Below are 24,708 nucleotides of genomic sequence, written 5' to 3' on the forward strand. Positions count from 1 at the left end.
TGCCAGCGCCGCCCCGCCCCGCGCACGAGGCGCCGCCTCTACTTAAAGCGCGCCCGAGGCCGCTGCCGCCTCCTGCTCCCGGTGCGCGGCCGCCAGCATGTCCGACCGCCTGCCCTACAAAGTGGGTGAGTACGCGCCCCGGCCCCCGCCCGCCTCCGTGGGGCTCTGCCGGCTCCCCCGCGGCCTGGGCGAGGGCAGTGCGCCGGGCTCGGCCCGCTGCGGCGGGGTGCGAGGCCGGGCCGTGACCCGGAGCCCCGCGGAGCGCTGTGGGGGGCTCCGTGCCCCCGGCTGAACGCGGCCGCGGGGGGACGGTGGCAGCTGCCCGCCGTGCCGTGCCGTGCCGTGCGCGAGGCGGGCACCGCATCCCGGCCCGGAAGCTCCGCCTGCGCCGCGCGGCAGCGCCGCGTTTGCCCCGTGCCGCCGGCGCGCCCGCGCCAGGGGAACGGGCCGCTGCGGGGGCTGCCCCGGCTCTACGAAGCCGCAGTTTCCTTAGCGCGGCACCAGTGGGGTTTGCACCCGCGGCTTTGGCTGCTCTCCTGCCCCGAAGCCCACGGCTCCGTCCCTCGCTAGTGTCCTACTGTGCCGACCAACAGCCCTTCGCTGGGGCCACGCTTTCGCTCCGAATGTGAAAGCGTCTTTGAATCTCGGACCTGTATCGCGTACGCCCCGAAAAGATTGCGGAGGATATTTTTGTTGTCCTCAAACTCCACGCTTCTCCCTATTTTTTTTTTCTAAAGATGTGTGTTCTTTGAATTCTAAATTTAAAGAGTCTGTAGGGCTCAGATTCATAAATAATTTGCCTTGGAGGCTATGAACCTGAAATACTGCAGGATATCTTTTCAGCAGCCCTTGTAAAACTATTGAGACCCTGAGAGGAGTGAGACACACACCCTTCCCTCCCCAGCCTTTGCTATAGCTGTTTCCATGGCCCTTCTGTTGTCTGGACCTTTTTCAGTCCCCTGTTCCTGGAGGCTATGCACCAGTCAAGTGAAGCTTTAGTGGCCCCTGGGCTTAATTCTGGAGCAAAATGTAATTAGCTTATGTGTATTAGACACAGCAGTCTGACTCAGATGTGCTAGTGTTCTAAGTGGTTTAGACGGCCAGTTTTCACTAGGTAGGCGAGAGAAAAGTACCTGACCATGTTTATAAGTGAAATGGTAAGCTTCTGAAGTCCCATCCTGAAAGGATGAACAAGAGTAAGAAGGGACACTTGATGCTGGCTGGCTCTGCGAAGTGGTGCATCTGGGTGTTAGCTGGTTGAACCTTGCTTTTTTTAAAGCTGTAGTTGGACATCAATGGCAGGTGCAGTATTTTTTACCATGCCTTAACCTGTCAAAAATCTCATGTTCAGTTTTTGCTGAACTTTTCTGCTGTAGATCCTTTTTACAAAGGCAGAAGTAGACTTGTAACTAAGGTAGTTACAGTGCCTTGGAAAATAATCTTTATAGATCGAAGGGAGTGGAAACCCTGCAGCTTAGCTGTTAAGAATTGGAGCTGGGCTGAGCTGAGCTCCTGGTGTGCTTGGCAGGGAACATGAAATGTGGACTCTCATGTGAGGAAGCTATTGCCATACAGGCAGCTCCCCGTCCCCCACTCTGCTTTTCCAAAAGTCTTCAAACTGGGCAAGTAAATCTGTATAGGAAGTGTTAGACCCTTGGGTGATATCTGTAAGGGGGAGTGCTTAAGCCTCAGGCTTACTGAACTAATGGGCCTCAGGATGTCTGCACCCTAGATCTTGGCTGGTTATTACTCATAGAGCAGCACACTTTATTCAGAGTGAGTGTTAGGTTTGGCCTAAACTTGTTTGAAAGCCTGTGGGTGGTAGTGAAAAAGAAGAGAATAAGTTGAATAGGGTTTTTTCCTTCAGCTCTGTGCCCCAGCTGTTGCTGAGTGTTCAGCTGTTTACAGCCAAAGCCTGCCCACAAGTGTGTGAAAAGATACCAAGGCCTCAGTTATTTAAACTGTGACACCTGTCCCCTTTCTTTTGCAGCTGACATCAGCCTTGCAGACTGGGGTCGCAAGGCCATTGAGATTGCAGAGAATGAGATGCCAGGGCTGATGAAGATGCGGGAGATGTATGCTGCATCCAAGCCGCTGAAAGGTGCACGTATCGCTGGTTGCCTTCATATGACTGTGCAGACAGCAGTTCTCATAGAGACCCTTTTAGAGCTGGGAGCTGAGGTAAAGTGTCTCTGAGTTTCTCCTTTATCATGCTCTTAGGTAATGCTTTGCCTCTGGGGCACTGCTTCTGCTTATATAACTACCTTAAGGGATCCTGGCAAATGTCTGTACTTTTTGGAAGAGACCATGCTGCAGTCTCCTGGTGGGTGAATTCTATCTTCTCAAGCAAAAAACTTGTCACCTGTACTGCATGCACCTCTGGGATGTGGTATGTGTATTCTTTCTGGACAAGCTGAATCTTCATGAGGGCCTGTTTGGGACTAGATCACTGGCTCCAGCAGCTCCATCAGCTGTGTTTACAGCATCCTGAGTAAAAGCTGCTCCCACACAGTTTTGTTGTGCTTGGGCATGCAGTGTTGTTGCTGGTAATACTGAACCCTCCAGCACAGATTAGCCTGTATTAAGAACCACACCATGCCCTGGTGAAGTCAGCAAAAACTAATGAAGCTTGTGCTGTCCCTTAAGCTGTGCAGAAAAGCAATGGGGAGGCACTGTGGTTCAGTGATCAAGAGCTGGGGACTCCACTGATTTTGAATTTGTTGTGTGACTATGGACCAGTTATTCCTGTCCATATTAAAGACTGTGATACTTATAAGCCACTTACTGCATGGTGTCTTCTGCCTGGCTTGCTGAATGAAGTTTAGGCATCATGGCTGAGTGTTCACTGTACAGGGCATGAGGAGAGCCAGGCATCTCAACACAGTTCACCTTTCTTGCGTGCTGAGCAGGGAGATGACTGGAACTTGATGGGTTAAGTTACATATATGATCTGAAATTCTTTCGTCCTGAAGTTTAGCTGCCTCAACTCAGGCTGCACAGAGGTGCCCTCTATGGGATCCCTGCCTGGGACTGGTTAAAAGAGTCTAGTGGTGTTGTGCTGATTAAAAGGCACTGTGAGAAGGGGAAGCTCCATCTGTAGTAGCTGAGGCATTTCCTCAAAGTAGAGTGAGTGTGTCTAGACAGCATGCCAGGTCAGCCTGGGCAAGGTATATGCTGTTGTGCAAGGATTTACAAGAAAGCAGTAGCTGCTGAAACTTATGAAGCTCCTTGCTGCTCTTGTTGGTTGCTGTATCCCAGTATGGCTGGCCTAGACAGCATCTATGTTCTTACTTAAACATTGCCAAGCTGCTTTAATCAGAGCATAACACTGAATCTGTGGGATTTATCCAAATCCTTCAGGGAAGTATCGGCAGAGATTTGATTCCTCAGCATAAGTTATGGTTGTGCCTTTAAGATGTGTGCTATTGTGTTAGCACCCTCCTTGTCCTGATGCCTGCATGTTATCTTAGACTTTGACTTGCATTTGCTTTCATCCCTGGTTCATCTGTTCTGCCAGAACTTTGGTACCTGGAAGTGAGGAGTGAAGTTCTGATGAGACCATACCCTACATAATGAGGATGTAGCTCATTGCAGCGTAGCAGTCTCTGTATCCCTTTTTGGGATAGGCTAACAAAAATGGAATATAACTACTCCATGCCTCAGTGTAGGTTCTAAAATTGTAATAAAAATGCACATCCTCATATCAGTGATGTAAATATTAGACTGTGAGCCCATCATGTGTGCCAGTTATTCTAGGGTCTATGTCATTGTCACAGGCTGGTGTTACAGGATTGAGGATGCAGAACTGAAGTGGCTTATGTCTTGTATCAAGTGCTTGCATTGTGAACAATGTGTAGATACTCCGTATACTTTGATTTTCATGACACCTCATGATGTCATCTGTACTGTTATGGAAGAAGCTTAGAGAATCTCAGATGAGGAGGTGCAGTGCTTAAGGTCATGAATTCAATTTTCCTGTGCTGCTTCCAGGTGTATTTTCACTGACAAATGTGGTTGTGTAGACTCAAATGAGGTGCTTGCTACTGCAGCCCTTACTTCAAAGTGTAAATTCTTGATAAAGTGGGATGAGTATCTGAAAGCAGGCTGAAGGAATATGCCTTACTGCCCTCTCTCCTCAGCGTCTGTTACAAATAAGCATGCAAATACCTTTCAGCCCTGAAGGGAGAACTTGTGTGTGGCTCTGACACATGGTGATTTCTGCCTGATAGGCAGCTGCAGTGGTTATGCAGATACTTTTCAGTGCAACTCAGCAACATGCTGTTGTTTTTCTAGGTACCTCAGCCTAGTAAAGAAATCTGTGGAAAAAAGTTTAGCTCAGCTGGAGTAGCTTCTGTGATTGGAGCCCAGAATGGGAGTTGAGTGAGCATAGTCTTGGAGAATGTCTGTTGATAGTGTAGTATTTCAGCTGCATTTCTGACTCAGAGTTCTGAGTGCCAGCAAGTGTGTTGCTGTATGTCCATATCTCTCAGTGGACACTTGCTGTGTGGCTGTTCTGAAAATCTGAACTTTATTGAGCGAAACTTTCTATACTCACCCTACTGTGCACTTTGTTGTAGCTGAATATATGGGTGCTGTGTAGGTATGATATGCTTTCACTGTCTGGCAGAAGTTCTCGTGAAACCAAGTGCCAAGTGTGCCAAGTATGTGACACAGCTAAAGCTCTATTACATTCTCTCCCAAAGTGATGCATTTTCCCTAGCCTAGTCAAGATAATTAGTTTTCACCTTAACTTTGCAGAGCTATTGAGAACAGCAGGATCCGTACTAGTATACCGTTCTGCTTTTGTTTAATTGCTGTGTGTGGAAGAATATGCTTGATATCTCAGAACTTTGTTCAGCAAACAAAACTTGGGTTGTTTTCCAGGTGCAATGGTCAAGCTGCAACATTTTCTCCACTCAAGACCATGCTGCAGCTGCTATTGCAAAAGCTGGGGTACCTGGTAAGTTTTTTGTGTTCTAATTTGGCTTTGATTTGGGATGTCCTGCCTGTGATAGCTGAATCAAACTGTGCAAATCAAGCTTTTCTGAACAAGCTTCAGAGTAGAAATAGCCCATTAAAAGCAGTGGCTGGTAGAAAACAGGACATTTGCTTCAAGCTGCATCGCATCAGACTCTGTATAGCATTCCTGATAATGGCTGCAATGTTACCAGCTTTGAGCCTGGTCACTAAGATGATTGAATGTGCTGGGTAATTAAATGGATTGGTTTGTAGGTGTGTGTAGATTGGGAGTGTTTGGTGCTAATTAGGGGCTGGGAAAGGGTTGTTAACTGCAGTGTGCCCTGTGGCACAGTGGCAGAGTCAATACTCAAGGTATTCTTCAGGCTAGAGCTAGGCCAGTGGTGTTGCTGCCCAATATCCATGAAGCTGTTTACCAGCCTGCTGCTGTTTTGTTACTATCAGCTTTGATACTAAGCCAAATGTTGGGCTATGTAAATCATATGCCCACTGTATGTTTGAATGACTGAGTACTGCTGAGGCTCAAATATAGCATGAAGGCAGTACAAATGCCTGGAAAGTTAAAAGATACTGCTGGAAACAGTGTGCTACTGGTTTCAGTGTGTTGCTGGTGGTGGATGTACTGATTTAGAACTAAGCCCTAATAAGAACAGACAAGGCATGGCAGCTTGGACTTTAGTACTGTACTAGAGACTAGAATTTACAGCTTATAGTAAAGTCTCATGTCTCTTCTGCTGTGCTAGAACATGCTATAGTTGTGTTTTCTATTGGCATGTCCAATATCTATTTCCAATTCCTGGTAATGTATTAAGGAAGTAAGTCGACTGTTGTAGATGTGAGCCTGCTGCAATTTACTTTCCATTCTCCTTAACATGGAAGAAGAATGAGAGCAGTGTAATGTCAAAATTTTGACCAAGTTTGTTTCCTGGAACAGAAGGTGAAATTATTTCCCTTCTGCTCATTCCGAGCTCTTTTTTTCTCAGTGCAAATGCCCTTTCTGGCCTGCAGGCACAGATAATCATCTGTCTACTCTGCATCTGAGAGCTGCTGATGAAATCTTCCTTTGGCTTCTTTACTACATACTGAGTAAGAAACTGGCTAATTGTGTCTATTGGTTCCCATCTAGTGTTTGCCTGGAAAGGGGAGACCGACGAGGAGTATTTGTGGTGCATTGAGCAGACTCTGTACTTCAAGGATGGGCAGCCCCTCAACATGATCTTGGATGATGGTGGAGATCTTACCAACCTAGTTCATACCAAATACCCACAACTCTTGAAAGGTGAAGTGTATTTTATTTTGTCAGGTGTAATTCTGCTTGAGAGGCTGTTTAGGCAGTCTGTTTCTGTGGGAATTCCCTGCTTGTATAAAAGGCCTGGGGGAAGAGGGACAGGCATGTGCAAACAGGCTATGAATGAGTGTATGGAAATTGTTTACAGCCCAAAAGCAGAAACTCTTACCTGCAGAAGCTCTGCTCTGAAGTATATTGGCTACAGTGACCTGTCTTTCTGGCCATCCTTCACAGTGCTTGTTAGCTGAGAACCAGCAGTACTGCTGGCTTGGCAAAGTTTCCTGGAAATTACTTGTGTTTTTAGAGGTGCTTAATGTCTGCTTGCAATTAATATTTTTAACATGAATGCTTTTTCTTCCCTATCCACTGAGTGCACCTCAGTATGAAGTCATGACAACCTGTAGCCTTTCTTGGAAAGGGAAGTTTACTAACTTAAACTACAAGGCATTAAATGATCCAGTTAGGTCAGTGAAGATGGTGATAGTCAGGTCTCATGCTTTGATAGTCATGGGACTCATGCTTTGACTTAATAGCTTCAGTGTAAATTAGTAAAACTATAGTGTTGCTGTCACATTTATATAAAAAGATTTATCTGAAGGGAATTTGTCATGACCTGCAGTAGCTGGCTGTGCTCAGCAAGTATGACAGATTCTCGTTGGCTCTGTCAGTGTCATCATCTGTGCTGCTGCAAGCTGAAGATGCCCAATGTTGTGTAAGGGTTTGCTTGATATTGGATGGGAAGAAAATTGGGTGGTCATATGGGGTGGGAACTGATATAGTTGAGTGTGCTTGGTCTGTAGGGGTAAGGTGGCTGTGGAAGCCTGCTGGATCAGCTCTTGTACTCTTGCACTGCTTTAAGAGAAAGCTATGGGGAGAAATGTGAAGGTGGTAGGTCATGGATAGGACTCTGAGGAGAGGAGTCTGGGGCTGCTCCCTATGCTCATGTGGGTAGGGGCATCAGGAAGAGTGGAAATTTCTGTGACAGGCCTCAGTTTCTCCTTCATCCTCAGCCTGATGTCACTAGTCATGTAACAGTCTATCTTTGTTATTTAAACTGTCTGCCATTGTTAAAGACATCCCTATCGCCTGAGGTTGCTTCCTAAAATAGATATTGCTCTTCCACTTCCCTGCAGCTGTGCAGTAAACTAATTAAGACTGATATCTGTGGACAGTAACAACTTGATCTATTTTACTTTGCAGTCTGTGCTTCCTGGAAACAGCAAAACTACCAGATTGGACTCACTAAGTAGAGTCTCGATATTGTTAAACTGAGCACCGTGCTTAGCTCTTCCCTGCAAAGACTGCTTAAATGAAACTGTGTAGCATGCTTTTTGGTTTTAGGATCTTGAAAATGATAGAGGCTAATACATCCTAAGAGTTTGTGGTAGTATTTAACCTCTTTGGAGGAGAGGCAGGGCAAGAGCAACATTAGCAGAGCGTGCTCAGTGTGTGGTAGACAAGGGGAGAGTGACTGATGTTATCTACCTGGATTTGTGCAAAGCATTTAGCCTGGAGGAGGCTGAGGGGAAACATGATCACTGTCTACAGCTACCTGAAAAGGGGTTGTAGTGAGGTGAGGGTTGGTCTCTGCTCTGTCTACAGGACAAGAGGAAATGGCCTCAAGTTGTCCTAGGGGAGGTTTAAATAGGAGGATTGTCAGACACTGGCCCAGGCTGCCCAGGGAGTGGGGGAGTCCCCATCCCTGGAGATATTGCAAAGCCATGGAGCTGAGGTGCTGAGGGACATGGGTTAGTGGTGGGCTGGGCAGTGAGGTGAGTGATTGGACTTGATGGTCTTGAAGGTCTTTTCCAACCAGAATGGTTCTATGATTCTATGGTTTGACTGTCCTCCACAACTTCCTTGTCTGTAAATTGGAGAAACATCACTGAGATGAGCATATTGCTGGTTTTGCAGAAGAGTGTTTTGATCATTTTGTGAGAAAATAGGGAAGAGTGGGGTCTCTCCTGGTTACCTGCTCTCTTCCATTTTTCCAAAGACTATTTTGTCCTGGTCTTTTAGTTGCCTTGTGCTTCCTTCACAGGGTTTGTTTTACTTAGGTTTCTGGAAGATGCTCCCAACAGCTGGTTGTTGTTGGTTTGCAGCAGTGTTAACTCCAACTAAGGTAAATCCTTTTACTCCACACAGGAATTAGAGGTGTTTCAGAAGAGACAACAACTGGAGTTCACAATCTGTACAAGATGAAGGCCAATGGGACCCTTAAAGTGCCAGCTATCAATGTTAATGACTCTGTCACAAAGGTAACGGAACTAGAGCCCTTCTACTATGTTCTGCTGTCTGACCAATTTGGTGTTGGGATGTTGTCGTTCTTGTGCAAATATTCCTTCTCTTGCTGAGTTATTCATGACCTGGTACTGAACAGATTTTCCCCATATCTTTGAAGTAGAGCCCATGATGCCTCTAATAGGACATGCCATTGTAAGCACCTTGTTTTCAGAACATCAAAGTCTCTTTTTGGTATGTAAGGGTGTGCATTTTAGTAATTTGAGAATGCCTTTGCAAATTATGGCTCTTGGGGTTCAGGGAGTACCTGTAGAAAGGGACATGTCCTCACTGAGCAGTTTAAAAGCCCACAGTTAGGTGGCAGGTACCAACTGGAAAAGTGTGACCTACGTTAGCTTGTGGCTGGTTAAGGGTCTGATCTGACAAGGGGTGTGTGTGTGTGAACAACAGCTGAAAAGGATAGTTCAGGGGGTATTCCTTACTTAGCTATGGTACTGCTTTGTGGACAAAGCCTGATGAATTGAGGGATGATTTAGAATGGTGATGTTGCTTTTTGGATGCAGATGAATTATAGTGGGAATTTTGGGCATACTTAAGGTTTATGTATCTAGATTTTTTTTAAATGTAGTTGCTAAATCTACATAGACTTACCATACTAACCTTGTCCTATTGGGCATGGCAGTTGTTACTGACTGTTTGGACTGCTTTCTCTGCAATTTGCTATCTGAAGAGTATCTCCTTTCTGCTCACAGAGATGTATCTGGCACTTTTATTTCCTAGGTAGTGAGCTGGAATTCAGTTGATCTTGGAAGGTGCTCATTTACTTACATCCTTTTCCTCTAGATTTGTGCCTCCTGCATAATAATGATTAATTCTGTTTAGAAGCATCTGAATTCCCAATTCCAATAAAAAAGCCTTTAGAGTGGATTTGGGTTATTTGCCTTATTCTAGTAACAAACAAGTGCTTATTTTCAAATACTATTTGGTATACATGCAACTGAGCTGATAGATTTTGCTCTTGGTTTGACATTTTCAGTTCAGCCCTACTATACTTGTATTTGGAGAGAGAAGAGAGGCAGTATCCAGTTCCATTCTTCCTTCCTTCCACTCAAATGTATTTTTGGATGGGACAGATGTCTGCATCCAGCACTCTACTACCTTGCCTCCGTAGGAATGCACAGGCACCTGGAAGGCTTTGATTGGAGTTGAGGGATTTGGTGATGAAGAATCAAATCTGTCCATGGTGTTTTCCTCCATAAGAAGGCTTACACTGCAGAGGACTAGAAACTGGCACTAGCTTGGGAATTTGGAGAGTTGTTAACAGACATTTTCTTGAGATATTAATGACAAATGTACCTGTGGTGAGACTCACAGACACTGAGTCAGGAACTCCTGGATATCAAGTATAACTTAATACACATTACTCCTTGACCAGCTTCTGAGACTGGGAGTGATATGTCACTGTACCTCCTGACTGGCTCAAATAAGGCATTGGAGTCATAGCTGCAACAGTTTTATGCGTGGACTTTGTAGTTTTTATTAAAAAAATGTACAGTTGCACGCTGTAGACTGAAAAGCAAACTGTAACTCCACCTTCCACTGCTAGATGGCACCAGCCATTGCTGTGAGGGAGGTCCTGTTGGAAAGATCAGTGCCCCTACTCATATCTAGGTGTGCAGTCTAAAGGTCGCTCGTAGCAGACAGAGCACTACCTGTGTTAAGTGAAAGCAAGAATGGTTGGTGACCTATGGCTGTAGAAAACATGGGTCAGACTTCAAAGCCAGTATCTTGCTGTGAATGCTGAGTTTTTAATACCTCTGCCATGCATGAGTTTGGTAGCCAGATTTTGAGGAATTCTTGGCTTCTGTAACTCTTCAGACAATCAAATCTGTGCATACAGCTCATCTTCCTGGCCAAACCAAAGGGCCCAAGCAGAAAAAGGAGGAGCATTACAGAAATCAGTACAGCAATATGTGTTTCTGAGTTTAGGAAGATGTTCAAGTGGAGTACTATTTGCCACCTGACTTAGCAAGAGTGTTTTGATTTGGAGGCTTAGCTGTTAAGCTTCTGTTAATGTTAGAGCAGCAAGATGTATCAATGAGGCATTAGGAAATGAAATCCAGGTGTCCTTGGTTGTAGTGACCAATATTGTGGTTGGCACCTGAGCAGTGGTGAGCTCTGGCAGTGTTAGTGTAACTGTTCCTGGGGGAAGACTCAATTTTGGTCTTCCTGGGCTGCAGGAACCGGTTTCTTATGGTTGATGTGGGCAACCTGCTGCTTCTGCAGGCTGCATGTCTTGCAAACATAAGAATATGTGCTAACCAATTGGCCAGGTACTCCACTGATGATTTTTTGCTTACCTGTGGCGCTTGGTTCAGTTAATTGTCTATTAAACAGCAGCAGAGAGCTGGTTCACATCTGGTTAAGGAAACTTGGACCTACTTCTGTATGGAAGAATTGCTTAGACTATTACTTGATAAATTCAGGTTACCTTTTAACAAGATTTTAACATGTCCAGGCCTTAGTAGACACAACATTCATAAAATACTCCTCCCCAGAGGTGTACTGAAGCTTGTGTCTGGGATAACTATTGACTGAGACTGGATGAATAAAACTATCAAACCAGCCTATGTTCTTCCCATCCCTCATTGTGCTTGAAGTATTGAGCTGTCTGTCAGCCTTGTAGTACTTGCATATAGGTTGATTTTATTTCTCTAAGAAATTATTTGGGTGACTCTCACCTGTTCTGAAAATGTTCTTTTTTCTTCCTCAGAGCAAGTTTGATAACCTTTATGGTTGCAGAGAGTCCCTCATCGATGGCATCAAACGTGCTACAGATGTCATGATTGCTGGAAAAGTAGCAATTGTGGCAGGTTATGGTGATGTGGGCAAAGGCTGTGCTCAGGCCTTGAGGAGCTTTGGAGCCAGAGTCATCATCACTGAAATTGATCCCATCAATGCACTGCAGGCAGCCATGGAAGGTGAGAACTGAAGGAGATGCAGAAGTGGGGGGCTCTGTGTTGGTTCAGCCTTTTTCCCTGTTGAGATAGAGGTGATTGCAGTTTAACTGTAGGAGTCCTTTCCTTACAGTTAGGGAAGGCGTTTATTAGCATAGGTCCTGAAGCTGTTATTTGTAGTTAAGGATATGGAGACCACAGTGGGGTAAGGCCCCCATTTCATAATACTGTAAGCCTGGCTTTGAATGGGTTCATCGTCTTAGAATTGTGCAGCTCTAACTCAGTGTGGGTTGAGTCTTTGCTAGAACATCACCACAGTAAAACACGAGGCCATATGTTCAGGGGATGATTTTGGAGAGCAGTGCCATACTTTCTGCCTTTCTAGCTGTGCTTCTCTTCTATGGGTGCCTTGTGTAACTATGCTTCTTAGTACCAGTTTATCCAATTTCTAGTTATAGCTGACTAGAAAGTTACAGGTGCACTTTGCAAACTTGACTCCCTGAATCCAGTCTGATCTGTGCTAGATGTTACATCTGTGAACATAAGACATTAAATATATAGATCTACAGATGGGAGACAAATGAGGTATAGATATTGTTGTGCTAGTAAGACAGGTATGCCCACTACCTTGCATCCTCTGTAGGTCAGATGTTGGCACAGACTTCTCATTCTTTTCCTGTACCTTCCTACGTGTAATATTATATCCTATTTTTAATAAGTGTTAGTGGTTGAGTAGAGGACTAACTTTTTCTCTTTCCAGGTTATGAGGTTACAACCATGGAGGAGGCATGCAAAGAAGGCAATATCTTTGTTACCACCACTGGCTGCACTGACATCATTCAGGGCAGGTATGGTCAGCCACTTGCTTTAGTGAGAGTGTACCTGTACAAGTTAGGTGTTTTTTTTTAAGCTAAAGCAATCCTAACTTCTTAGCAATATGCTGAGGGTTAGCTCACAGTCTCATTTCTGGATATTAGAATTTAACCTTAGTATAGTGAGAAGTTGGGGCTTTGGTTCTGTTAGATGTTGCCACATTGCAATTGTTTCTGTCTTAGAGCAGGTAATGATGGAGAAACAAAAAGTGTATAGGGATGGATAGATTTATGGATGATTAGAACATTAGGGCTACATTCTGTGTTAGGACAGAAATGTGAACAGAAGAGGATGCAGGTGAAGGTGATTCCACCTGTGTACACTTAGCACACTTGAAATTAGCCTGTTCTCAATAAACTACCTTGCAGTTTCTTTGTTACTGCTTCTTAGATCTCAGTTTATACTTCTTCCACTTTACATAAACCCATTCCTAGCTTTGCCATTATGTTTGTACATGTTGTAGTGGAAGATCAGATCAAGTGGGAGGAAATAAGACCATTACTGTAGAGATGTAAAACTGCTGGAGACGTTAAAGTCATGAAGAAAATATTTTTTCTGTCTAGAAGGGAAAGAGAATGACCAATTAAAATAGGTGTTTTTTCCATACTGGGAAAATATTTTCTTTCCAATAACTTGTGTCCTTGAGACGTGTCCTTCTTTAGAAGCCTGAATTTTCTTCAGTAGACTTTGTATGAGTGGAATATTACCAGACCCATGTGTCTTGTGATAGCTCAATGCAGTCAGTGAGCCGGGCACTTTTCATTTCTCCTTGAGCAATGGACCAGAGCACTTTCTGGTGCTGAAGAAAGATGTTGTGCACTAACTTGTGATATAACTTTTTTTTTTTGCAGACACTTTGAGCAGATGAAGGATGATGCAATAGTGTGTAATATTGGCCATTTTGATGTGGAAGTTGATGCAAAGTGGCTGAATGAAAATGCAGTAGAGGCGGTGAATGTTAAACCTCAGGTGAGATAGCCCTTACACAAGCTCTCTTGATAGAAAGAAACAATAACTACTCAGTATCTTTTTTTTTTCCAGAAAGGAGGTTATTTCTCTAAAAGTGCTTTGTGTTTCTGGCTTTCTTGGAAGTCAGTGTTGCTCTGGGCTAATCAGAATGGAGGTTCTGCTCTTCCCTGGTTAACCTGGAACAAGCTGCATATCTCATTCTTGTGTTGGTATTAAAGCAGTTGGTTCCAACCAGTGCCCAAGTGTCTCTGGTGAGAGGTGTCTGATATGCATCTATCTTCTCACCATGTGTTACTACTTCCTTGACAAACAGGAACCTGCCCCTTAGTGATGATTGTGTAGACAATTAATTGCATAAAGTTCACTCTTACAGTAAGTCAGCTTTGACATTTAGGGTATGGTGAGGAGGTATGGAAATGTGCTCTCTGATAGCTCTGAGCTGAAAAAAATGACATAACTCAGTTAAAAAATATTGTACCTCAGATGATGAATACAGAGCAGAGCATTAGAGACCATATAAAAGTTCTTAAGAACAGAACTTCAAGGAAATGTCTTTTGGGATTTTAAGGTTTGCAAAGAATTCACACCTCTGATTTCCCAGTGTTTTCTTTTAACTCGGGGACAGAAACCTCAGGAAAAGTCTACCTGGAGCTCTGCCAGACTCAGACTTCTCTTTCAGGTTTAGTGGCTTCATTTCAAAGACCTATATAGACCAGAATTCTTTGTGGGCAGACAAAGTGAGAAGTTTTATCCTTGCTTAGCTTGCATTCCCACCAAGTAATTTGAGAAATGGCTGTGGCTACACAGGAGAACAGGGATCTAAAAATTTCAGCTTTGTATCTTAAAGCATAGAAACAAAACTGAACTAAATCAAATCTCAAACCAGCGTTGAGTGAAAACGTCACATAAAGCAAATCAGGCTTTGTCTGACTTGACATGGACCTTATAGTTGCCTTTTGAAGAGGGAGTGTGCTTGCTGATAGCAGAGTTCTGGGACAGGTTTTCTACTTGATTAAAGCATCGCACTCAGTCATACATCTTATTAGATCACAATCTGCTCTTCCAGTTTTCATAACTTCCTTTGTGGCTTACTGGCCACCCACATCAAACTATTACTGAGCAGTTGTGAATGTCTTTTCAGTAACCTATTTGCTGTTGAGACACTACTCAACTAACTGTGATGTTATTCCCTCATTCTCACTGTATTCAAGTCTGTTCTTGCCTATGGCCTTAGTATGGAGCTCACTGCTCAACAGCTCTTGTCCTGGAGGAGCCTGCAGCTAGTTGCTTGCTTTCCAGTAGCTTGGATTTTAAAACTAAAACTGTGACTACTGGAAAAGTAAACCTTGAGTGCTAAATTGCATGTTAATATGGTATTATACAAACTGCTTGCACATGGCTATTTGATGTGGCTCTTAAAGTCTGGAAAAAGAATTGTGTCACTATTGGCAGAGGTAGTAGTTTCTCTTTATATTCAGTCAGTCTCACAGATGTATGAAGTGCAGTGAGATACAGTGTAGTCCAAGGTGTAAAAACTGTTAACTGGTTAAAACAAGAATATTACCTTTTCAGAAAGATAGACTTGAGGTCAAGGTTGTCCATAGGATTTAATGCTGAAGACCTGCCTCCTGCCCTGAACTTCTCTGGTTTGTTTCATAAATCACTGCTGTTGCGTGCAGGATGTTCAGAGTGGTGCAAAGGAGATACCTGCTCACAGAATGAACGCTGTGAAAATAGCTGCCCAGCATGCTGTGGGTGCCAGAACTGTGTGTGTTTAAAAGTCATTGTAAATGATGTCTCCAACGGCCATGAGTTGGAATATGTCTGTCTCAGCTTGACGCACAGATAGCTGAAGCTGAGAGGATTTACTGGGAAAAAGAGCACTTGGCATATTCTTTTACCCTTGGACTGTTCTTTTACCTTTCCTTATTCATCTACTGGTTACCACTGGAGAGGTAAATCTGGTCTTACATGACCAGATGATTTACTTATCTTTGCTGATGGCCTATAGATGTGTACATTGCCACATCCAATAACAGCTAGTCTCTGACTCAGGTTAAATACCTGGATGTAGTTGACTTCTAGCAGTGAATCTGAAGCATTTTTAACTAATTTGAATCTCCAATTGGACTCCATTGGTGTATTTAATGCTGTATGTGGCTACTATACCACTGTGCTAGTGGTGTACCTCTATGTTCCATTCTGTGTCCGTTTAGATTTCTTGTCACTAAAGACTTCAGACCTGCGTGACAAGGTAAGGAAGTACCTGCTAAGCAGATATTACACCAACAAGTTCTGCTGTGTAAAAGCTTCATTACTCATTTCCATTCTCTGCCTGATGGCTGTGGTGACTGGGCAGTTGAGCAGGAGTGCACTAATACACATCCTGAAAGCTTCCTTTTTTCAAAAGGAGGAGAGGCAGGTCTGGGAGGCAAAATGTGGCTTAAGCCCCAAGTTCCATACCTGAAACAAATTAAAAGGCAGTGAGTAGAAAATTGCTGCAATTGCTTAACTCTTCCAGGACACATGTTAACTTCAGGTGTAGAAAGAAGCTCCCAGGAGCTACCCTGCAGCTTCTGTCCCTCACCACCTGCATGGGAATTCATCTGCATGTGTTGAGACTGTTCTCAGGGCAACAGTGATGAGTTATTACAATAATTGATAGAATTACTCTTACATTGAAGCTCAGAAGGAAATGATCAATTTGCCAATTGCTGGTTTCTCAGTTTTGTTACTCATACATCAAAGGGATGCTTCTGTGGTTATCTTGTCACCAGTCTTTTTTTACCAAGGCCTGGCAGCTTTTTTCTATATCCTGTAGCAGGGAGAGGACTATAGTAAATAGCAAAAATCTCTGATATCATGTGGAGACATCTGTCCCTTGATCAGAGGATTAATATCAGAGCTGAAGGTTGCTGGAGTACAGAGTAATTGTGAAAGTGTCCAATATGGTAGTTATCAGTACCATATGGTCTCCATTTACAAATGGTGAGCTGGTATAAGAAAAGTTTAATACTTGGGAAAGGAGAACATCTTGTTGTGCCATCCTATTCAAAGTACAGTTAAGAAGGAAATAGGTTTTACTACTGAAAAGCTGTCAAGTTGCTTTGAAAATGAATATGCACTGTGGTCCTGCACAGCTGCATTCTAGCGTTAGGCATTCATAGCACAAGCTCAACTCTAAAGCAGAGGAAAAGGTGAGGGGGGAATCTATGAACTTTAACTCTGAAAATAAATTATTCATGTGCCATGGTGTGGAGGGAAGTGCAAGGCAGTCAAAGTCCAGAACAAGCTAAGTGCTGATCAGGAAAGGGAGGGGACATTTGTCTAAGTGTGGAGAGGAATTTCATGCTTGGCTAACTTCATTTCTGCTTCTGTAGTCATTTCTTGAGGTTTTTGTATCAGCCTGTTTATCTGCACATAGCTGAGATCAGTTTCCACAGTACTGAATTGCACCTCTGCTGGTACCACTGCTATTTTGTGTATATTTCTGTGCAAAGACATGAATTTTCATTTCTGTGTTACCCTATGCATTGAAGGAGTCATGTCAACAGACTGCTGAAGGTATTTGATTCCATGCATAAGCCAGCAGCTGTCTAGGTGCAAGTTGTGTGAGTATTACATGAATATAATATTTTGACACCTAAATCACCCAGTTCAGACCTCAAAACTGAAGTGCTCCTTAACTGCTACCTTGTAGTGACATCTGTAAATATAATGTTTAATAACAAATATTGTAGCTGTTCTCAGGGTTTTAGTGTCTTGCTTTCTGTTTGTTTTCCTCTTTTTATTGCTTTCTCCCATCATCTTAAGAGAGCCCATGTGATATTTTTTGGGTGGACCAAGCAGTGTTGCTGGTGATCCACAAGGGAGAATCAGCATCCATAAGAAATATTGCAGCTGCTCTGTGGAGAGCATTCTTGTTAACCCTACCTTGCTGTACTGCTACTGAACAGGAGAAATTAAGGATGTTATTTAGGGCTTCTGTGTGAGGTGATTACTGTCTGCATATGTTGTGCTGAAAATACCATCTGTCGTATGAACCTAAGAAGTAGAAAATAGAGCTGCAGTTGAAGCATAGCTGGGGGAGACAGGTGGAGGCACAGATCTGCTCTGAAGGCAAACTACCTATTCTATTGAAAGAGTTTCTATTGGTTTACTTAATGCATCTCTGGTGAAGACTTGCATAAAGATGTGTTTTCAGAACTGTGTTGATAATGCAGGGATGTTTTTGTGTACTGCTGAGCAGAGTTTCCACTGAGTCAAGGCTTTTTCTGCTCCTCAGCCCACCCCACCACTGAGTAGCTGAGGTTTACAAGGAGCTGGGACAGGACACAACTGGGACAGCTGACCCCAGAGATATCCCAGACCAGGGGATGTCATGATTCTAGAAGGTAGAGAGCCGGTCAGTCTTCAAGCACCACTTCCTCCAAGCCCAGGATCTTTGTGTCCCAATGCGCAAGAAAGGAAGAAAAGGAGATAGGAGGCCTCCATGGATGAGCAAGGATCTGCTGGGACAACTCAGCCAGAAAGCAGCCATCTATGAGAGGTGGAAACGGGCTGGCTTCTTGGGAAGAGTATAGGAACATTGCCAGGACAGGCAGGGGTGCAACTAGGAAGGCTAGAGCCCTTCTAGAATTAAACATAGCCAGGGATGTTAAGGACAGCAATAAGGCGTTTTTCAAGTACGTCATCAGCAGAAGGATGGCCAGGGGCAATGTGGGCCCGCTGCTGAACCGAGAGGGTGCCCTGGTGTCTGAGAATGCAGGGAAGGCTGAAGTACTGAATGGCTTCTTTGCTTCAGTCTTTACAGCCAAGGCTGACCCTCAGGAACCCCAGTCCAGCAAGGATAGCAGGATGGCCAGGACAGCAGAGAACTTGCCTTGGATGGAAGAGGTTAAAGACCTGTTGGCCAAGCTTAAGGCTCATAAGTCAATGGGTCCTGATGCGATACATCCTAGAGTGCTGAGGGAGCTGGCTGATGTGATTGTTAAGCCTCTCTCCATCATTTTTGAACAATCATGGAGGACAGGTGAGGTGCCTGAAGGCTGGAGAAAGGCCAATGTCACGCCAGTCTGCAAACAGGGCAGGAAGGACGACCCAGGAAACTCCAGGCCTGTCAGCCTCACCTCCATCCCTGGAAAGGTGATGGGACAACTCATCCTGGATGTTGTCACTAAACATATGAAGGAAAAGATGGTTATCAGGGGGAGTCAACATGGCTTCACCAAGGGGAAATCCTGTTTAACCAACCTGATGCCTTCAATGAGAGCATAACCAGCTGGCTAGATGAGGGGAGAGCAGCGGATATCATCTACGTTGACTTCAGCAAGGCTTTGGACACTGTCTCCCACAACATCCTCATCAGAAAGCTCAGGCAGTGTGGCTGGGATGAGTGGACAGTGAGGTGGATGGAGAGCTGGCTGAATGACAGAGCCCAGAGGGTGGTGATCAGTGGCACAGAGTCGAGTGTGAGGCCTGTGGCCAGTGGAGTTCCACAGGGATGGGTTCTGGGGCCAGACTTGTTCAGCATCTTCATCAACCAGCTGGATGAGGGGACAGAGGGACCCTCAGCAAGTTCCCTGCTGGCACCAAACTGGGAGCACTGGCTGATTCCCCAGAGGCTGTGCTGCCATTCAGTGAGATCTGGACAGGCTGAGAGCTGGGCAGAGAGGAACCTCATGAGGTTCAACAAAGACAAGTGCAGAGTCCTGCAGCTGGGAAGGAACAACCCCCTGCACCAGGACAGGCTGGGGATTGACCTGCTGGAGAGCAGCTCTGCAGAGAGACCTGGGAGTCCTGATTGATAAGCTAAATATGAGCCAGCAATGTGGCCAAGAAGGCCAGTGGCATCCTGGGATGTTTCAAGAAGAGTGTGGGCAACAGGTCAAGGGAGGTTCTGCTCCCCCTCTACTCTGCCCTGGTGAGGCCTCATCTGGAGTCCTGTGTTCAAATCTGGGTTTCTCAGCTCAAGAGGGACAGAGAACTGCTGGAGACACAGGGCCACCAAGATAATCAGGGGACTGGAACATCTTCATATGAGGAAAGGTTGTGGGAACTGAGGCTGTTTAGTCTGGAGAAGAGGAGACTGAGGGAAGATCTTATTAACATTTACAAATATCTAAAGGGTGGGTATCAGGAGAATGGGGCAGCACTTTTTTGTGTAGTAGTAGCTAGCAACAGGACAAGGGGTAATGGGATGAAGCTGGAACACAAAAAGTTCCACTTAAATGTAGGAAAAAACTGTTTCAGTGTGAGGTGGGGGAGCCCTGGCACAGGCTGCCCAGAGGGGTTGTGGAGGCTCCTTCCTTGGAGGTCTTCAAGACCCACCTGGACATGTTCCTATCTGACCTGATCTAGGTGAACCTGCTTCTGCAGGGGGGTTGGACTGGATGATCTCTAAAGGTCCCTTCCAACCCCTACCATTCTATGATTCTATTCTCAGCATGTAAAACTGGGTAAGAAGTAGTAACGAGGTGGATGTTTGGAGTAATGGAGTTTGTCTTCCCAAGTCACCGTTACATGGGATGGAGCTCTGCTGTCCTGGAGATGGCTGAACGCCTGCCTGCTCATGGCACATTGGGAATGAATTCCTTGGTTTGCTTTGTGGCTTTTGCTTTCCTTATTCAATGTATCTCAACCCATGAGTTTTCTTACTTTTACCCTTCTGGTTCTCTCCCCTGTCCCATGGCAGGGAGTGAGTGACTGTGTGGGACTCAGTTGCCAACTGGTGTTAAACTGTGACAGTTGTTAACATCAAAGCTTCATCCCACAAGGCTTTTAACTTACAGGCTGGAAGTTTAAGAATTAAGCTGCAAGTTGTGTGTTTTGCTTCACATTAAAAAGCTTCTGAGACTAAAATGATAGCTCTAGTGGGGAGGGACTCTTTAAGGTGATAGCATAAGATGAATGGACTTGTGTACAGCATTAACCTTTGCCAAGGTTGATTGTTGATAATGTTTTGAGCCTTTCCAAAGGTTTGTTCTACTCTCATGTGCTTGATGCACCATGAGCAATGAATAAAAGTGAGTACTGAATATTCTTGTAAGTTGTTGTATTGGGGTTTCATTCTGGCCTTCAATCTGGTAACCACCTACAGCAGTGAAGGCAAGGGAGAGAAGAGGTAATGATTGGTGGACAGGAGAAGCAGAGTTAACTTTAACATTGCTGGAGCCCAGGCTGTTAAGATACATAGTAGATGACATTGTCTTCTGAATTGTTTGGGAGACACACAGCTGAAAACCAATCTCCTTAGTCCATCTGAGACTTGGTTCTGTGTGCTGGTCCCATTGTCTGCAGTGTGGCTGAGAAATCAGTCTGAATGGAGGACCCTGTCCTTGTCCCCCTGAGAGAAAAGGGGAATACACCAGAAGTTAGGACTCTTGTTTATTACATGTAAAGCACTGGCCTTATGCAAGTGACAGAGTTGCAGGGAAGCAGTTTTATTTGGCTCAGGACTCTAGCTCTTACCTCAGTGTTAGATGCAAAGGCTCTGGGCTGTTGCATGCAGAGGTGTTCCCTCTTCTCTCCTGTGTTTCCACACCAGTTGTCACAACTGAACACGTGTGAACTGCATCTTACTGCTGACAACATGCTCCCTACCACAGTCATTTGAGACAACATGCATGTGGAGAAGCCAAAAGAACTGGATAACTTGTTAAATGTGAAGCAGATGCTGGGATTCGTGTGGAGTCCTGAGCAGGCACACGCTTTGCAAACACTGGCTAGGAACTAAGGGAGGAGTCTGTCAACTGTAACCAAAGTCTGTGTTGCAAGCCCACTGCTGAATTGTTAGTGACGGGGGAAGAAAGTGTGCAAAGCTTTGCATGATTTAAAATGCTGTCTTTACCCTGACATCTCACTGCCATTTTCCCACCCAGGTGGATCGCTACACACTGAGGAATGGCCGGCATATTATCCTGCTAGCAGAGGGCCGACTGGTCAACTTGGGCTGTGCCATGGGTCACCCTAGCTTTGTTATGAGCAACTCCTTCACTAACCAGGTGCTGGCACAGATTGAACTATGGACCAACAGTGACAAGTACTCTGTTGGAGTCCATTTCCTGCCAAAGAAGGTGAGTTGGAATAGCAGGAGATGCAAGCTTATAAGGAAGCCAACTTCAATTCAGAGGTGATCATGTAGATTTGTTTGCACTTGAGTTCATTTTCCTATTGATTGTTGTTTCAGGGAGCTTTTGTTCCTCAGTGAATGCTTGGCTTGGATCATGCAGAGTCTGCAGTGGGTGTGTTTTTGTTGTTGTGGAGAACTGAGACTCATCTGTCTGATGGCAACATCCAGTCACATTTTGGCTTGACTTGAGGCTCTTTACTGAGGTGCTGGGAAGCCCTGTGCTACTTCAGGGTAGCCAAGGACAAACTTGTTCCTTCTGCTGCATATCAGCATTCACAGCAAGCTTTCATGTGCCTATTCAAGAGCAAAGTCTAGTGGGGCAGTGTTGCAGCTGGAATGAATCTAGGATTCACTTTTACTGTGGTTGATAAAGTCTGTGTCCTGTTTGCACTTGAGCAAACCTTATTGCAGTCCAATCCCAATAGCTTCACAAAGTATTAATGACAGATTTCCTTTGGTTTCCATTTAAATGTAGTTCTGTATTCCTTGTTCTTGGAAAAACTAGATCATGTTACAAGTCTTAATTTCCTGTTAGAAAACTAACCTGGCTTTAATTTTCCCAAACAATTCTGAATATTTGAAGTGGCCATTGAAAAAGAAACTGGAGTTAAACCCTTTGGAGTGGGACCAGGTGTGAGACTAAATGTGAAAGTACTTTCCATTTGAGAAGCACAATGTGTATGTTTGGGCATACTTATGAAGTATTTGCTGAAGGCCTTCCAAAACCATCTGTTAGTGATCAAGATAGCACACCAGAAATAGTGTAGGAATTAATCAGCAAGCTGACACAATCATCTTCAGAGGAAAAGCTTTGTTGACAATTCTCTGGAAAACGTTAGTCCAGTGTTGCTAATACGATGAGGTTTTATCCTCTTCCTGAATAATAGGCATATTGTAGTAGGCATATTTGAACTGGAAATTAGAAGTAATGCTCTAGTAGTTTTGTCTAGGACAGGTTTTGGTAGCAGGAAGGCTACAGGGGTGGCTTCTCTAAACAAAGAGTTGCCAGAAGCTTCCTCAGTATCTGATAGCACTAATGCCCAGTCAGTTTTAAGATGGACTGTGCAGCTGAGGCCTGGCCAATTAACACTGGAGATAATGCCTCTTTGAATAACATATTTTAGAAGAAGAGGTTGCTGCACAGATCACAGAATGGTAATGCTGGGAAGATACCTTTAGAGATCATCTAGTCCAACCTCCCTGCCAAAGCAGGTCCACCTAGATCAGGTCACACAGGAACATGTCCAGAGGGCTCTTCCAGAGCAGGAGCCTCCACACCTTCCCTGGGCAGCCTGGGCCAAGGCTCCCTTACCTCAACAGTAAAATAGTGTTTCCTTATGTTTAAATGGAACATCTTGTGTTCCAGCTTCTTTCCATTACCCTTTGTCCTATCACTGGAAACAACAGAAAAAAGTAATGGCCCAGCCTCCTGACAATCACCATTTAGATCTTTGTAAACATTGAGATCCCCCTGCAATCTCCTCCAGACTAAACAGCCCCAGTTCCTGCATCCTTTCCTCATAAGGAAGATGCTCCAGTCCCCTCAGCATCTTGGTGTCCCTGCACTGGCCTCTCTCCAGCAGTTCCCTGTCCTTGAGCTGGGGAGCCCAGAACTGGACACAGGACTCCAGATGAGGCCTCACCAGGGCAGAGTAGAGGGAGAGGAGAACCTCCCTTGACCTGCTGCCCACACTCTTCTTGATTCATCCCAGAATGCCATTGGCTTAAGAAAGCCAAGAGGCCATGAGGGCATGTTGCTAGCCCATGTTTAATTTGCTATCAGCCGTAACTCCCAGGTCCCTCTTGTGGAGCTGCTCTCCAGCAGATCACTACCAGCCTATTTAATTATATGAAGCTGTCTGTCTAACTTAAGCTTAACTTGACTCCCTCAAAAGCACCAGACTTTTCTATCTGAACACAGTTGTGGGCTTAAGCAGTTGTGAGATGCTGGCAGGAAAAGAGCTGTCTGACTGTTCATCTGTCTCAGTCTGTTAAGTCCTGCTTGGGGCTGCTATGGGTTTTCACTTGTTTGTTTCTCATTATTGACCATGACTTCCTGAACTAATAGACTCCATTGTGTTAATGATCTTGTCTCAATGTTTTGTTTTCCAGCTGGATGAAGCTGTGGCTGCTGCTCATCTGGATAAACTGTGTGTGAAGCTGACGAAGCTGAGTGACAAGCAGGCCAAGTATCTAGGCTTATCGAGAGACGGGCCATTCAAGCCAGACCACTACAGATACTGAGCAGGTGGCACTACCCAAAGACCAAAGTGCAGGGATACAACCTTCCAAAGCTCCTGTGTCTGCTGGGCTTCTGAGAACAAACCTTTTGCCATATTCCTCTCAGTGTTGCAGAACCTCCTTCCCCTTCCCAAGGGAGCTTCAGGGCCTTATTCATTATTGAAAGAGGATCATTCTGACTGTTGAAATTAACTACTGTCATGGTGCAAAGGATCCTGTGCACCTTTTGTTAGCTCCTAATGTCCCAGTAAGGGGAGCAGGCCAGAAGATTGCTAAATGAAGATGCATAGATTTGTCAAACATGTGGCTGACAGCCTCTTTGAACTGACTAACCAGTAAAATGACTGCACAAAGGCTCCCTAGTTAAAGTCCATCTTGTGAAACTGGAGGGAGAAGGGAGAAATAACTATAGGCTGCTTTTGGTCTCCTTTCTATAAAATCAAACTAGAGCTTGAGGGGTTTTTCTGGGTTAATTTACTCCATCTAGTTTGATCAGAACAAAGACCCTTCTGTGCTTCTTCCATACCAGCTTGTGGAGGAGTGAGGCAAGAGTGACTTTATCAGCCTTACAGTGTGTTGTGAACAGTTGAAAAGCCTCTGAGGGGACAGTTAGGTTTAGGGACCTTGTTCAAACCTCTGAAAACACCAGCAGCACACTTCCACGCCCAGCTTGATTTTTCTGAGTTGTCATGTCTGCTGTATCTTGTTTGTCACTGACTCAAAAGTGCTTTTATTAAAGATCTGACTATGGCCTGACTTGTTTCGTGTAGTGAGATGCCTTGGCCTTTGCCATGGATTTGTTGACTTCTGTGTGATTCTTGCACTACTGAATACATTTAATGTATCCACATGGGGTTTCCTCGAGGCAAAAGCCAGTGCTGTGCCTACCCTGCATCCTATTACTTGAGCTAGGAAAAGCTAATCCTCAGGTTTAAGTATTTGAAGAGCTGAATCCTGAAGGGAAAAAACCTCTTCCCCTCTGCCCACACCTATTTTTTCTCCATATATGTCATGGAAGGAAGTCTTCTCTT

General features: G+C 44.7%; 1 protein-coding gene across 1 annotated transcript; it reads left to right on the forward strand.

Moving 5' to 3' along the window:
- Positions 1-35: 35 nt before the first annotated feature.
- Positions 36-24,433, forward strand: AHCY (adenosylhomocysteinase). Its single transcript, XM_062008892.1, has 10 exons — positions 36-125; positions 1,991-2,181; positions 4,885-4,960; positions 6,104-6,256; positions 8,411-8,523; positions 11,280-11,487; positions 12,224-12,311; positions 13,188-13,305; positions 21,186-21,380; positions 23,549-24,433. Exons 1-10 carry the CDS (start codon positions 98-100, stop codon positions 23,678-23,680), a joined length of 1,302 nt encoding a protein of 433 aa, XP_061864876.1. The 5' UTR covers positions 36-97; the 3' UTR covers positions 23,681-24,433.
- The last annotated feature ends 275 nt before the right edge of the window (positions 24,434-24,708 follow it).

The sequence above is a fragment of the Colius striatus genome, chromosome 16 (assembly GCF_028858725.1).
Source record: "Colius striatus isolate bColStr4 chromosome 16, bColStr4.1.hap1, whole genome shotgun sequence".
NCBI lineage: Eukaryota > Metazoa > Chordata > Aves > Coliiformes > Coliidae > Colius > Colius striatus.